The following is a 15,382-nucleotide window of genomic DNA, read 5'->3' as shown; positions in this document are numbered from 1 at the left end:
CCTGATTGTCTTTTTTTTACTGCAGATGCTATTCTGCTCCAGCAAGGCTGATTGTATAAAACAATGTTGGGTCATATACTTCAAACATTTCTTCACCAATACTCAGAAATCTAAAATGATGCCTTGCTGCATTTGAATAGCAACTTGCTATTTGGAGGATGTAGGTTCCTCCAAATGGTACAGCAAGGCCTGCAGAAAGCAATAGCCTCTAACAATCATGTTGAGCAGTTTTACTACGGTGTGAGAAACACCTGGTCCCTAGCCACAAAACAGGCCATCTATACTCGAACTGCAGTGGTCACAGTCTGGTTTGTGCCCTGACAAATCACTTACTTTTGCTCTCCCCATCCTGGCGTGTCTCCCCAGACCATGGCTCCTTTTCTCGGTCTCTTCGGAAGGTGAGCCCTTCCCTTCGAGGAGGCAGATACCTTTCTCCTTCTCTCTTTTGATGTCCCAAGCGTGGTTCTTGTCCTTCTTCCCGCTTCTTGGGTTCAGGTTCCTTATCAGCTGACCTTGGGGACTGGTTGGGTTGTTTTTCTGATGGTGCTGGTATGGATGTTTTCTGAGGCTGAGGATAGGTTATTAATTCTTGCTTGGCCTCTGTCACTACAGGAACAGAAACAGAAAGAGAATCTCCAGCAGGTTTCATCCAAAAAACACTACTGCTGTGATTCCTCCTTACCTGCTAACAAATACTCATACTGGAATGGTTTTAATAGTCTCAGAAATACCTACAAAAAAGTCCTCTAACAGATATTAAGCCAGGCCAATGAGCACATGAAATAGTTCAAAGAAACCCTTCAAGTACTTAAAAAATTTCATCTTACGAGTTTTCTATCACTTCCCAAACATTTAAATATAAGAAATACTTCATGAGATGCTGGGCCTGACTATTAAAACCAATGATAAGAACAGATTTGGGAACAAAATTACCACAGCTATGACCCTTGCCAGAAGTTTGGTAGAAACATATATCCCAAACGTATGTGTCTAGGAGTCTTGCTTCTTCCAGTGTTATGGTACTAAGACAGCTGTCTCCAATTCTGTAAGACCACAGGTCCCCTCTTCTCTGGGGAAGCTAACAGACCTACCTGCATATAGCTCATTCACCTGCAAATAATTGTAATGAGCAAATGTCCTTCAAAATATAAATGATTCATTCTCAATCTCTTTCTATAGCAGGACAATTTGTCCAATTAATTAGGAACATATTTTTGCAACGAATTCAATTCTTGGGAGGGTTCACAGGAAGCCATGTAGTTCAAAAAAATACATTCTATAGGACCAATGTAGAGATAACTTAACAGCAGTGATAGGCAACTAGTGAACACCTGTTTTACATGTTTTCAGGTTAAAGCTGTCTTAGCCCTCTTAGTGTTATGGTACCCAAGGATTTTTATAAACCAGCCATTCATTTGTTAGAATATACTGAGAAAGCAAGCCTTTCTTCAGGGAAAAAACCCACAATTTTGCGTAATCTGAATTGTAATACAAGCTAAAAATCTGTTACTTACTCACCTTCTCACAGGTTGGTTTGGTCTCTACAGCATCTAGAGCCTTCCTTAAAGATTTTCAGAACACCTGCTTCACAGTCCTCACTGGAGAGTAGAATCTCCACTATAGGCCAAAACCCCAGCTACGAAACTCTTTGTAGACATACTAAGTCCTAAACTTGGAACAAAGAGGTCCTTCAGAAGGCTACCTGGATCCCTAAACTGAACTGTATTTTATGGTCATGCCCTAGCTCTCCTGAAGGGGTAATATCAGAAACAGGCATATAATAGTCATTGCTGGGGCACCTGGGTGGCTCAATTGGTTGAGCATCTGCCTTTGGCTCAGGCCACGATCCCAGGGTCCTGGGATCGGGCTCCCTGCTCAGCAGGGAGCCTGCTTCTCCCTCTCTCTCTGCTGCTCCCCCTGCTTGTGCACTCGCTCACTCTCTGCAATAAATAAATAATCTTTAAAAAAGAAAAACAAACAAAAACAGTCATTGCTACAGATGCCTTTGACAGACTCTTCAAGGTTGCCTACCTAAAGGTTCTCTGGAGAAATTTACTTAAAGTTAAGTGACTGAGAAGCTGGTAGGTTTATTCCTTTATAAAAACAACATATACCCTCAATCCTGATTATTTTCTCTTGTTCATTTTTTACTGTTATTTTACAAATATTTTTCTGTTGAAGATCCTGAAATGTTTATATAAAGCGTAAATAAGAAAACAATCCCAATAACAGATGATTCTCAGTAACACCAAAGCAGTGGGGGATAAGGGTCACATGGACGAATGCCACGGAGAATCTTTCTCAACCTAACATCCTTAAATGTATTCTAAATAACACTACTACTGACCTCTGGTCAGCTGCCCACTTGGTTCCCTCAATGTGAGGATTTGGCAACCCATCTCCTTCCCCTGGTGGAACTGAGATCCAATATCATTCCCTAACAGGTCACATGAAGTTAGAGATCACATTGCACTTTTAAGAGCTTTACAGATCAACTTGTCTTTAGGTATGACCACTCTTAAAAGCCAAAGAGAGCATGAAATTTGTTTTGATCAGTACATAAAATAAAAACTACCACCACCACCTCTACCAACACTCACCTTCCCTTGGGCACTTGCAGAGTGAACATGAAGATCGGTGTCCAGCTACGCTGGCCTTACACTGCATGGGAAAGGGAAAGACTTCAATTTGACCAAAAACATTTAAAAAAACCTTATGTATATCCAACACAATAGCACCTGCCAAACATGAAAGAAATGAGCCATATCCCAGATCACCGTAAAGCCTAACAAATCTGATGTCTCCCCCACTCATCAGAGCTGACAGACAGAATGTGAGGAGCTGCTGTTTGAGAGCTGCCTTCTAACAGGGCACGTGGACCCCCGAGCAGCCCCAAATGCCTCTGTCAGGGACAAGGATTTCTTTCTTTCTTTTTTAAAATCTTATTTATTTATTTGACAGAGAGAGACACAGCGAGAGAGGGAACACAAGCAGGGGGAGTGGCAGAGGGAGAAGCAGGCTTCCCACTGAGCAGGGAGCCCGATGCAGGGCTTGATCCCGGGACCCCGGGGTCACGACCTGAGCCGAAGGCAGACGCGTAACAACTGAGCCACCCAGGCTCCCCGAGAGACAAGATTTCTACAGGAAATAAACTTAACTAGGAAAACTGGACTGTTAAATGGTTTATACGATACTACTGCCCCAAAGCCATTGCTCCTCATAGTCTGCATCCAACATTTGGTCCTAAACTGCTTATGAGAGCCCCATTCAGGCTGGGCTGGAACCGACAATTCTTGATGATCAACTCCCCTGATTTAAAAAAGGGGCAAGGAGGGGCACATGGGTGGTTCAATTGGTTAAACATCTGCCTTTGGCTCAGGTCATGATCCCAGGGTCCTGGAATCAAGCCCTGAGTTGGGCTCCTTGCTCGGTGGGGAGCCTGCTTCTCCCTCTCCCTCTGCCTGCCACTCCCCCTGCTTGTGCTCTCTGTCAAATAAATAAAATATTAAAAAACTGATAATAAATAAAAAAGGGACAAGGAAAGAAGAGGAAGATACATAAGTAGTGCCTCTGGCAGCTCTTCTGAGGATGTTAAAAGGAAAAGGAACATTCATTCGCCCAAACAAGGGAAGAGACACTTTGCAACGTGAATGTAGTTCTTGTCTGAACCTATGAATAAAAAGGTAAGCACATTGCCAATCCCAAAGACGCTGAACTTTTGCCAATGAGTTTCCAAGCAGTATGAGGACAGAGAGCTGACTGGCTGGAAACCAAAGAACAGGAACTGTGAAGAAAAGGCTGCTATTTGAGTAGGGCCTTGTAGGGTGAGCAAGGAGGGCATGCCAGATGGAGGAGAATAACCACCACAGCAGAAGCTAATGAGTAAACAGCACACACCACGTACCCGGCCTGTTCCACAAACTATCACTTAAGTGATTCAGACAAACTCGAGTAAAGTCATTACAGTCGATTTTTTCCTTGTTCCCCTCTCGGTGCACGGACGGATCATACACACAGCCCTGCCCTCGGTCAAGCAACGGTGGTGTCTCCCTGCAGGTGAGTGCACTGCCCTCTCCGTTGGCAGCTTTGGCCATGTGTCTGGCTTTGGCCAACAGAGTGTGAGTGAACATGACCTGCACGGGCCTGGCAGAAGCTCTGAGAGCCATTGGTTGGGAAAATGAGCCTCTCATTCTCTCCCTTAGCCAGGGGGACAGCAGTGCCACATTGGGACTGCTCCTTCCAGCCGGGTCCCAAATTGAGGGGTCATGGAGCAGAACAAACATGTAACTTAAATGAAGAATATGTCTGTGCATTTAAGTCACTGGGATTTGGAGGCTGCTTGTTATTACAGAAGAGTTGTAAGTGCCACTGGAGTCAGGATCCTAACCTTGGTTTAAGTACCATAATGTTCACCTGTTTCAAATGTCCAATGATTCCTTTTTTTTTTTTTAAAGATTTTATTTATTTATTTGTCAGAGAGAGAGAGAGCACAAGCAGGGGGTACAGCAGGCAGAAGGAGAAGCAGGCTCCCCGATGAGCAAGGAGCCCAATGCGGAACTCGATCCCAGGACCCTGAGATTATGACCTGAGCCGAAGGCAGCCGCTTAACCGACTGAGCCACGCAGGTGTCCCTTTTTTTTTTTTTTTTTAAGATTTATTTATGTATTTGAGGGGGGAGGGGCAGAGGGGCAGAGGGAGAGGGAAAGAAACTCAAGCAGACTCCTATGCTGAAAGCGAAGCCTGATGTGGGGCTCGATCTCATGATCCCCGAGATCATGACCTGAGCTGAAACCAAGAGTTGGATGCTTACCCAACTAAGCCACCCAGGCACCCCCAATGACTTCCAGTATACGTAGAGTGCAACCATCACCACAATCTCACTTCAGAACTTTTTTTTTTTTTTTAAAGATTTTATTTATTTGACAGAGAGAGACACAGCAAGAGAGGGAACACAAGCAGGGAGAGTGGGAGAGGGAGAGGGAGAAGCAGGCTTCCCGCTGAGCAGGGAACCTGATGCGGGGCTCAATCCCAGGATCCTGGGATCATGACCTGAGCCGAAGGCAGACGCTTAACCATCTGAGCCACCCAGGCACCCCCAGACCTTTTTTTTTTTTTAAAGATTTTATTTATTTATTTGACAGACAGAGAGAGAGAGAGAGCACAAGCAGACAGAGCAGCAGGCAGAGGGAGAGGGAGAAGCAGGCTCCTCGCTGAGCAGGGAGCCCGATGCAGGGCTCAATCCCAGGACCTTGGGATCATGATCTGAGCTGAAGGCAGATGCTCAACTGACTGAGCACCCAGGCGCCCCTAGAACATTTTCACTGGCCCAAAAAGAAACCTAGTGGAGTCATTTCCCATTCTTACCACCAGTCCCATGCAATAGTGCGATATAAGGTATTTTATTATTTTATGTCTGGCATAGTGTTTTCAAAGTTTATCCATGTTAGCGCATTGCAGCATTTCATTCCTTTTATTTATTTATTTTTAAGATTTATTTATTTGAGAGAGAGAGAGAGAGCGCGGGCACACGAGCAGGAGGGCCAGAGGAAGAGAGAATCTCAGCAAACTCTGCACTGAGCACGGAGCCCGATGCAGGGCTTGATCTCATGAGACTGAGATCATGACCTGAGCCAAAACAAGAATCGGAGGCTCAACTGACTGCGCCACCCAGGAGCCCCACTTCATTCCTTTTAACTGCCAAATAGCATTCCACTGTAGGGCTGTACCGAGTGTTGTCTGTCTATCCATTCAGCAGTTGATGGATATTTTGTTGTTTCGACTTCTGGGACATTACAAATAATACTGCTATAAATGTATTTTTTTAAGTTGGTAGATTCCACATCAGGCCAAAGGTTGCATATGCAGGGCTGGTACTCAATCCTTCCAATAAAGCGCAGAAATTACAAGAACCCCTGAGACAGCTAAACAAGTGGCTTGTCATCTTAGGGGACAATGTAACCAAGCCATTCTGTTCTTTCAAGCAACAGCTTTGGCAATAGCCATGTAATTTTGACATCAGATATCAACATTTACTTTCTGCCAGTTAACAGAAAATAGAGTTTGGGGCGCCTGGGTCGCTCAGTCAGTTGAGCATTCAACTCTTGGTTTCAGCTCAGGTCACGATCTCAGAGGTGTCCCTCTCCCTCTGCCCCTCCCCCTGCTCACGTGCTCTCTCTTTCTCGAAAGTAAATTAATCTTAAAAAAAAAAATAGAGTTCAAAATTGTCCCTTTAATGCTAGCTCCCTCCATCCCTGATTATAAAAGAAACAATATATGGGTATTATAGCTGATAGGAAAAGTATAAGAGAGGGGGGGAAATTACCCATAATCTCAAAATGTAGAGGCAATCACTATTAAAATGTTAAATGTTATAAAAATCCTAATGGGGGGCGCCTGGGTGGCTCAGATGGTTAAGCGTCTGCCTTCGGCTCAGGTCATGATCTCAGGGTCTTGGGATCGAGTCCCGCATCGGGCTCCCTGCTCCTTGGGAGCCTGCTTCTCCCTCTGCCTCTCTCTCTCTCTCTCTCTCTCATGAATAAATAAATAAAATCTTAAAAAAAAAAAAAATAAATAAAAAATAAAAAATAAAAAAAAATAAAAAAATAAAAATCCTAATGGTCTTTTTGTAGAAATGGAAAAGCTGATCCTCAAATTTATATGGAATTGCAAAAGACACTCAATAGCCAAAAGAACTTTAAAAAAGAACAAAGTTGAAAGACATACTTAGCAATTTCAAAACTTACTACAGAGCTACAATAATCAAAACAGCATGGTACTAACATAAGGATAAAAATATAGAACAGAATAAAACTGAGAGTCTATAGAAATAAACCTACAGACCTCTGGTCAACTGCTTTCCAACAAGGGTGCAAGACCATTCAACGGGAAAAGAATAGTTAATTCAACAAATGATGCTGGGACAAGTGGATACCCACATGCCAAAAATGAAGCTGCAACCTTACCTCACAGCATGAACAAAAATTAACTCAAAATAAATCAAAGCTTTAAATATAAAAGCCCAAACTATAAAATTCTTAGAAAACACAGGCGTAAATCTTCATCACCGTGGATTTGGCAAATGATTTCTGACCCCAAAGGATAAGCAACAAAAGAAAAAACAGCTGAATTAGATTTTATCAAAATTAATTTTTGTGTAAAAAACATGGTAAGGAAGTAAAAGACAACACACAGAATGGGAGAAAATAACTGCAAATCACACATCTGATAAGGGATTTATATCCAGAATCCAGTATAAAGAACTCTTATAACAACAACAAAAAGACAAATGACCCAATTAAAAATGGGCAAAGCATTTGGATAAACATTTCTCCAAAGAAGATATAAAAGTGGCAACAAACACATAAAAAGATGCTCAACATCATTAGTCACTAGGGAAATGCAAATTAAAATCATCAGATACTATTTTACACCCACTTAGGATGGCTATTATCAAAAAAGGGTTGGGGTGCCTGGCTGGCTCAGTTGGTAGAGTGCGTGACTCTTGATATTGGGGCTGTGAGTTTGAGCCCCATGTTGGATGCAGAGATTACTTAAAAATGAAAAAAATTTTAAAAAAGGGTTAAAATTACAAATGTTGGCAAGGGTGTACAGAAATTGGGACTCTCATACGTTGCTGGTGGGAATGTAAAATGGTGCAGCTGCTGTCTATGGAAAATAGCCTGGTGATTCCTCAAAGAGTTAAAACATAAAAGTACCATATGACCTCACAATTCCTGGGTATATACCCAACGGAACTGAAAATGTGTGTTCAAGCAAAAACTTTTATGTGAATGAAGAGTCACAGCAGTCTTATTCACAACAGACAAGAGGTGGAAACAACCCAAATGTCCATAAACTGATGAATGAATAAACAAAATGTGGTATAGCCATATAATATTATTCAGCCATAAAAATGAGTGATATACCGATACATACTACAACATGGATAAACCTTGACAACATGCTAAGTGAACAAAGGCAGACACAAAAGGTCAAATGTTCTATGACTCCACTTACATGAAATGTCTAGAATGGGCAAATCCATAGAGATAGAAGGCAGATTAGTGGTTTATTAGGAAATGAGGGAAAGGAGACTGAGGAGTGACTGCTCAAGAGATACAGGGTTTACTTTTGAAGTGATGAGAAGTTCTAGAACTAGATAGTGATGATGGTTGTACAACACTATGCATGTACTTAATGCCAGTGAATTGTATGTTTTAAAATGGTTAAAATGATAAATTTAATGTTACATGTATTTTATCACAATTTTTTAAAAAGTTAAATGTTTTCCTAAAATGACACCATGAAATATGAGTGCTCTGGTTAATGACAACCACAGCTATACAAATCATATTTCATTGAGGCTAATAAAATATCAACCTAAAGTTTTTGCTGAATTTTATCAAGTTTTATAATGAATTTTTAATGAATCATGGTTCAGAAACTATACATTTTTCATAATTATTTTTGAAACTAAGTAGCAGCAATGAAAACTGGCAAATCTTACTTTCATGCTCATTTGCAAGCCAGCTGGACTTCCAATAAGAGTATAGTCTAGGGGGGCGCCTGGGTCGCTCAGTCGTTAAGCGTCTGCCTTCGGCTCAGGTCATGATCCCAGCATCCTGGGATCGAGCCCCGCATCGGACTCCCTGCTCGGCAGGAAGCCTGCTTCTCCCTCTCCCTCTCCCCCTGCTTGTGTTCCCTCTCTCGCTGTCTCTCTGTCAAATAAATAAATAAAATCTTTAAAAAAAAAGAAAAAAAAGGTATAGTCTAGGGGCGCCTGGATGGCTTAGTCAGTTAAGCATCTGCCTTCAGCTCGGGTCATTATCCCAGGGTCCTGGTATTGAGCCCTGCATTGGGTTCCCTGCTCCGTGGGGAGTCTGCTTCTCCCTCTGCCAACCCCCTCCCCCCATGCTCTCTCTTTCAAATAAATAAAATCTTAAATTAAAAAAAAGAGTATAGCCTAAAATCTTTAAATATGCCATTCTAGAAGACTACTGGACTTTAAGAGAGGTAAAATGTCATGGTACCTGAAAGTTCTATATCCTTGGAAACCCTGTAATAGCCAAAAAGTGTATACCTCTAGCAGAACCAACCTCTCCAAATACTAATCCCCTATAACCACCCCCAGGAAGTTGGTAACCAGGGAGAGGTTTAAGTCAACGCAGTTCATAATCAATTGAAAAGCATGGTGTATGTCCCTTGAGAAAGTGCCTCCAATAGGCCCAGAACCCTCTACGGCCACAGGCAGCAGCCAGAAAGCATGAATGGTGGCTGGCCTTGCCCAGACCCTCAGTTCATCTGAAGTGAACTAAGGTAGAAGAGCTTTGTCCTTGGCAATGCATACTACCAGGGAGCACTCCTGGAGACACAGAGGAGCTGTGAGGCTGGATCCTTACTTCTAAGGAACGGAATTCTTGGCACTTACCCGTTTGCAGTACCAAAAATCTGGGCCTGGTATATACTCAAGGGTGACCTCTTTGTCATGGATCATTAGAGTTCCCTGTGAAGACAAAGACAGAAGCCATCAACATCAATCCTCAGAAAAACAGAGAGACAGGAAGGCACAGAGAGCCTTTCCAGTCCCCAAGCTGAAACATTTTACAAAGACTGAACCTATTTATCGACAAAAGGAAATGGCTGTTTTAAGCCACAGACTTGGGGCAGTGTGGCAGAGCAAGCTTAAGCTTAGGGAAAGGACGTGGGAAAATCAGTCTTCAGCCTTCGCTCTTGTGGGTCAGGGCGCTGTCCTTGGGCAGGTTAGGCCGAGTCTACTTCTCCAGAGGTATGTAGTGCACGTTCACGAGTCCCAGCAAATCCCCCACCTGACTCGGAGCGAGCACACTAGCAGAAGCCAACTCTTCCTTCTGCAGCTCAGAGGCACAGGAGCCCTCTCAATTATCTTCTTTTCCATGGCTAACTCAAATCTCCTTGGAAAGGCAGGTAGGGCTCTTAACTGTGGTGCCTGAAAACTTTCTTTGGAACACTGGCTGCATGGCAAAAGCCCCCGGAAAAAAAGGTACAACCCCGATGATAGGCAGAACGGAGAAAGGTGAAAGCTTCACGGCAGGTCACGTCCTATGGTAGGACCCTGAATGGCTGATGGTGGCGGCGGCGGCGGCAACGGCAGCTGCATCACTCTGGCTTGGAGCCTACAGAGCGAGCCAGCCATGAGATCTGAGGAGCAACCATTGGCAAATAAGCACTGGGGGGAAGTCTGGCACAGGAACAGGTGGGGAAAGGGGCTCAATAAGCTTGCAGTTACAGAGCTCCTTTGCCTCTGCATTTTGGAAAAGTCACCAATTCTATTTCCCATCAAGAAAAGGTAAGGCTTAATAAACACTAGCCAGCAGATATGTTAGCGCAGAGAGAGAAAAAAAAAAATCTCTGCTTACTGACAAGAGACCCTCACCCACACTGGTAAGTGAACTAACCGAGGATGCGACTCTGGAACTAGCCCCTGCGCTGTGTTCATTCTCCGCCCTCTAGGGTCCTCTGTGTCTCCTCAGACAGGGCTCTGAGTTCTACAAGGCATTTCTTTGCAATTGGACCTCAGTTTCTTGCTTGAATCCATACATCTGTCAAATAATGCTTTACCTCTCTGCTTTTCACACCAAAAGAGTCAAGAGAAATACATAGAATAAAATTATTGTCTTGTCAAAACCAAAGGAAATCTGCCCGCCTACTTAGGTCCTAGAGTCTGGTCTCTGAGAAATTGTTTTGTGGCTTCTTCTCAAGGCTAGAAGATGATGATAATAAAAATTTGCTATCATTTATTAAGCGCTTACTCAGAGCCAGCAACTATTAAGTATGTGATCTTATTTAATCCCTTGAATGACCCCATAAAATAACATTATCTCCACTTTACAGATGAGGAAACATGCTCAGAGCCAAGGTCACCCAGATGGTGAAAGGCAGAGCCAGATTCACATGTGGGCTGTAGATAAACCTCCTACTGCAGTCATCAACTCCTGCTCTGTCTTAAGGACAAGCAATCTGATCTCAGAAACCAAACCAGGAAAGAGAAGAACTCTGCAGGCAGGGAGGTCAGGGGACTATCACTCTGCCAAGCTCTACCATACAGGAGGTTGGTCAGGATGGTACCCTTCTACCTAGAGGCAGTATATCACATCATTTAAGAACATGGACTCTGGGTCGGGTTCCCTAAATTTGAATCTTGCCACCACCTCATGACCTCCAACAAGGACCTTATTAATTTCTATGTGCTTCAGTTTCCTCATTTGTAAAGTAGGGATAACAGTACCTGTTTCATAAGATGGTTATGAAGATTAAGTAAATTAATACATATAAAGAGCTTAGCATGAAATATAGTGAGGGCTCAATAAATGTATTTTGACTCCTAAGTGCTAAAAAAGGACTAGCATCAGCAGGTGAGACTAGACAGGTCAAAAAGCCACTCACTTCACCTCATTTACTTGTCAGGTAATATTGCACAACCCGTTTCAATCTACTAAAAGACTAAGCTTTCATAGGAAATGGTCACTGCACGTCAGAACCCGTATCTTTATGCTAGCACTTAGTGTCAGTTGTCAATTGCTGGGCCAGATCTTAGTGTCCAGGCCAAATCTTGCTGGCCTTTTATTATCAGTACCAAGTGCAGTACTTGGCACAGAAAAGGAACTTAATAAGGGCTTGTGGAAGGAACAAAAGACTGAATGGATCCAACTCTCCCTGGAAGACTGGAGTGCTTAGCACACAGTGGCTCTGGAGGGAGGTACTGCCGTCACAGTGCGCATCTGTACACCCTGGCCACAAAACGTGTGGGTTGCCACGTAAAGAGTGAACAGTGCCACAGGCACAAGGCACTACTGCGAACATAGTCATCTGCAAATTTTGATTTCACCACTTGGAGGTATCACTAGACTCAGAAATTTCTAAGGCAAGGAGTCTTTATACTTCTTCTAGTGTGACAAATACACCGCTCCAGGAACCACGGATGACTTTCGTCCAGGGTAGCAAACTCCTGCCAGGAGCACTCATTAGCATATCTTCCCTCTTCCCATTTGAGAAGATTGCCTTTCCCTCATGTGTCACAAAGGCAATGATTTCCAATTCCTCAGAGTCCCCTACAGCTAGGACGGCTTTCTTTTCAATCTGCACGTGGCTAGACATAAGGCTGCCAGGAGACCACTGCTAAAGAATATGAAATGCTTTTAACATCACCGTTGAAGAACAGCCAATTGTTTTAATAAGAATAAACAGAGAAATCACTTGAATGAGAACAATCAGGTTTATCTATGATTTGATTCCCCAGCTGCTATCACATACAGGCTGCCCAGATATACCAAGCATGGGGTGACATACACTATGACCCTCCCTATCCTGGCCAGGCCCTTTCTTCAGATTTCATAGGGTAAAGATCTGCCAGTGTCTCCTAGGGAAGCAAACTGTGGGGCGTTGGATTAATAAATGAGTAGGATAAATAAATATTAATAAATAATAAGTCAATAAGTCATTAATGAATGATTTCATCCTTTTTGGTTGTCCACTTTTGTCTATTACCTACCATCTTCACACATTAGTATTTTTAGTCATCATTTGAATTATTGGATTATTAAGCTACTAAAGCAAAGGAACCATGAAGACCACAAGTCTGATTAACCAGGTCTGGCTCCTAAAGAGGCGTCATACATTTGAAAGTAAAACCAGAGACACCTCCTTTCTTAGTGTTAGATTAGGCTTAAATTAGATCAAAACCTGCAAAAATTTATCTCCCAAGCCCAAAGCCCTCACTTGACAAAGTCACATATAGGTGTTCCTAAGTATATCCCCGGGGGTCTTAATGTAAAGCTGCAGAAAGCTAGAGATAACTGCGTTCCTGAACAGTAAAGCCAGTCAAGTCCATATTCTCCACCTCAGGGACACTAGAGAGGAGCACACTCTGGGTCTGAGGGCAGCTGAACTCAACATCCACATTTCCATTTCCCTTTTCAGCTGCTGTTCCTGGAGGCTTCGTAACTTCATTTTGTGACTGTCAACCTGTGAAAAGGACTTGGGTCAGAGAATTATGGCTCTACCACATGGTCCAGCTGGCTCATAACCAAACCCCAAGAATCCTTTCTTAAGGTACTGGGGAGGTACAAGAGCAAATGGGAAGGGAAGAACATTTCTGGCCAGCAGCTCGGCATGTTTGTTGACGATCTCCCAACACAAGCACGGTCACAATCACATTTTGTACTGAGAGCACGGTTGCTGTGCGACAGAACGGGTCATCCCATCGAAGCATGGAGAGACACAGACAGGATCAAAAGGCAGGGAGAAAGTATGTGAGCCTTGTGAATACAACTCACACTGAAACATCAGCAATCCCTCCTCGTAGATTTGTGCTTCTTCCAAACACAGGATGGGAGAATCAGGTTACTGGTGGCTGAGAACTGGTACTGTTTATCAGAGATAGTAATCTTTATTCACAAGGCAATTACAGTTTACAAAGGCATTCTTCACAAATGTCACCTAGCTCAATCCTCAAAAGTAGGGCATATATAAAACCTACTTCCACATAGGAAAGTATGGCTGGGATACATGGAACAGCCTGCCCAACATTACAGAGCTACTTAGCAACACATACAGGACCAAGAGTCAGGTTTTCTTTTTGCCATATTGCTTTTCTTTGTTTTACACATCCAGGGAGTCAGCCAACTCATAATAGTTGCCACACCAAAGACGTGGCTTCTGATAAAAAGATGCATAAAGTCTAAAGAAATTCGCAGGCAATGGCCCCACAGGGATTTTTTAGAGAGACTGTCATAAAGACCCTGCTCCCTGATAGCACTGCCAATCCCCCAAGCTGGCCTGCTCAAGTGGTCTTTGTGTTCTTAAAGCACTACAATTACTTTAAGGCACAGTACCTAACACAAAGAGAGCAGCTAGTAAGCAGGTGCTACCAGCAGTTTCAACAACCCAGCAATCAAATGGACTTGCAGAAAAAGTAAAGCAAGAGGAACCAAATAACAGGTTTAAAACAGATGTACGTCATTCCTCTGTATAAAAGGGTAGTTTTATAGAAATCTTTTGCAAAGCAGCCAGGCTCCTTCTTTCTGGTGCAAGGATATGTTATAGTTCAAACATCTAGTAAAACTCGGTATTTCCAAAGGCCAAAACTAAAATGAGACAAAAAGAGGAAGGAGGAGAGGGAGGAAGGAGGGAAGTAGAGGAAGAAACCCTAAGGGAAGCACACAGAAAGCTCTGTGATAACTCTGTAGTAGCTCTGTCCATTGATCTCTATACCCTCTGTTAGACTGGCTTTTCTTTTTTCTTTAAAGATTTATTTATTTGAGGGGGGGTGCATGTACTGGGCGGGGGGGAGGCGGGTAGAGGGAGAAAGTCTTCCGTAGACTCCGAGTTGAGTGTGGAGCTGATACGGACTCAATCCCAAGACCCTGAGATCACAACCTGAGCAGAAACCAAGAGCCAGACACTTAACTGACTGTGCTACCCAGGAGCCATAGACTGACTTTTCACAGAACAGGATCTGAGTCACTCTGTGAGCAGCCAGGAGATGAGACTCTAATGGGATCTCCACTGGAAATAGAATCCCACTTCAGGGTCCAATTTAAAGTTGAGGGGCAAGGAGACACTGCAGTCTCAGCTGATACTTCATCTGGATATCTTTTCTTGTCTAGATGAAAGCACAAACATTTTTTCCTGAAATGCTCCTTAGTAATATTTTTCATGGGGCGTCTGGGTGTCTGTCTGTTGGTTAAGCGTCTGCCTTCAGCTCAGGTCATGATCTCAGGGTCCTGGGATCAAGCCCCATGTCAGGTTCCCTGCTCAGTGGGGAGACTGCTTCTCCTTCTCCCTCTTTCCATCCCCCCAGGCTTGTGCTCTCTCTAATAAATAAATAACATCTTTTAAAAATAATATTTTTCACTACCTGACCAGTTTATCTGTCATTTCCTAAGGGGACACCAACAGCATCTTGCTAAAACCTTATGTGTGCTCCCTGAAGCAGTATGGCTGGCTGTGTTTCACTCAGCCCAACCCACCAGGCTCCGACCTGGCCAGAGTCAGGGTCTCAAGGAACACAATACACTTGAGACCAGGCCCCGACATACAGCAACTTGATTATTTCAAAGGTATCTGGTGCTGAGAATACATTCCACCCCCCCTCCACCACCACTCCCTGCCAGTCTTTGGTGTATTTTAAAATAAGATCTCAGTTCTTCTACAAAATGCCTCTTGTCATTATGAAAGAAAACCTGCAGTCTTGGAAGTAATTTCATCAACTTAGCTCCCAGAAGACTTGTCTATCAGGGTATTCATAAAATTCTCGAGCTCTGAGAGTCATTTGGGTCAAAAACAAAGAGGCAAAATATAAACAAACAAATGAGTAAGCAAATAAGTAAATAATAAAATGCCAAAA

At 43.2% G+C, this 15,382-nt stretch overlaps 1 protein-coding gene across 4 annotated transcripts in view; it reads right to left on the bottom strand.

Annotated features, from left to right (window-relative positions):
• RBM6 (RNA binding motif protein 6) overlaps window positions 1–15,382 on the bottom strand; it is a 106,445-nt gene that overhangs the window by 13,232 nt on the left and 77,831 nt on the right. For 3 of the 4 annotated variants that reach the window (XM_032411318.1, XM_032411317.1, XM_032411319.1), the window contains 3 exons: window positions 9,428–9,502; window positions 2,601–2,661; window positions 334–606 (listed from right to left, as the gene is read on the bottom strand). In XM_032411318.1, coding sequence (XP_032267209.1) covers window positions 334–606; window positions 2,601–2,661; window positions 9,428–9,502 — 409 coding nt within the window. Of the gene's footprint in view, window positions 1–333; window positions 607–2,600; window positions 2,662–9,427; window positions 9,503–10,433; window positions 10,601–15,382 lie in introns of all 4 variants that reach the window. The other variant, XM_032411320.1, reaches the window with a different exon arrangement.

Source organism: Phoca vitulina, unplaced genomic scaffold (assembly GCF_004348235.1).
Source record: "Phoca vitulina isolate PV1807 unplaced genomic scaffold, GSC_HSeal_1.0 scaffold13, whole genome shotgun sequence".
NCBI lineage: Eukaryota > Metazoa > Chordata > Mammalia > Carnivora > Phocidae > Phoca > Phoca vitulina.
Note: the sequence above shows the minus strand (reverse complement) of the source record. Positions and strands in the feature narration are given on the sequence as shown.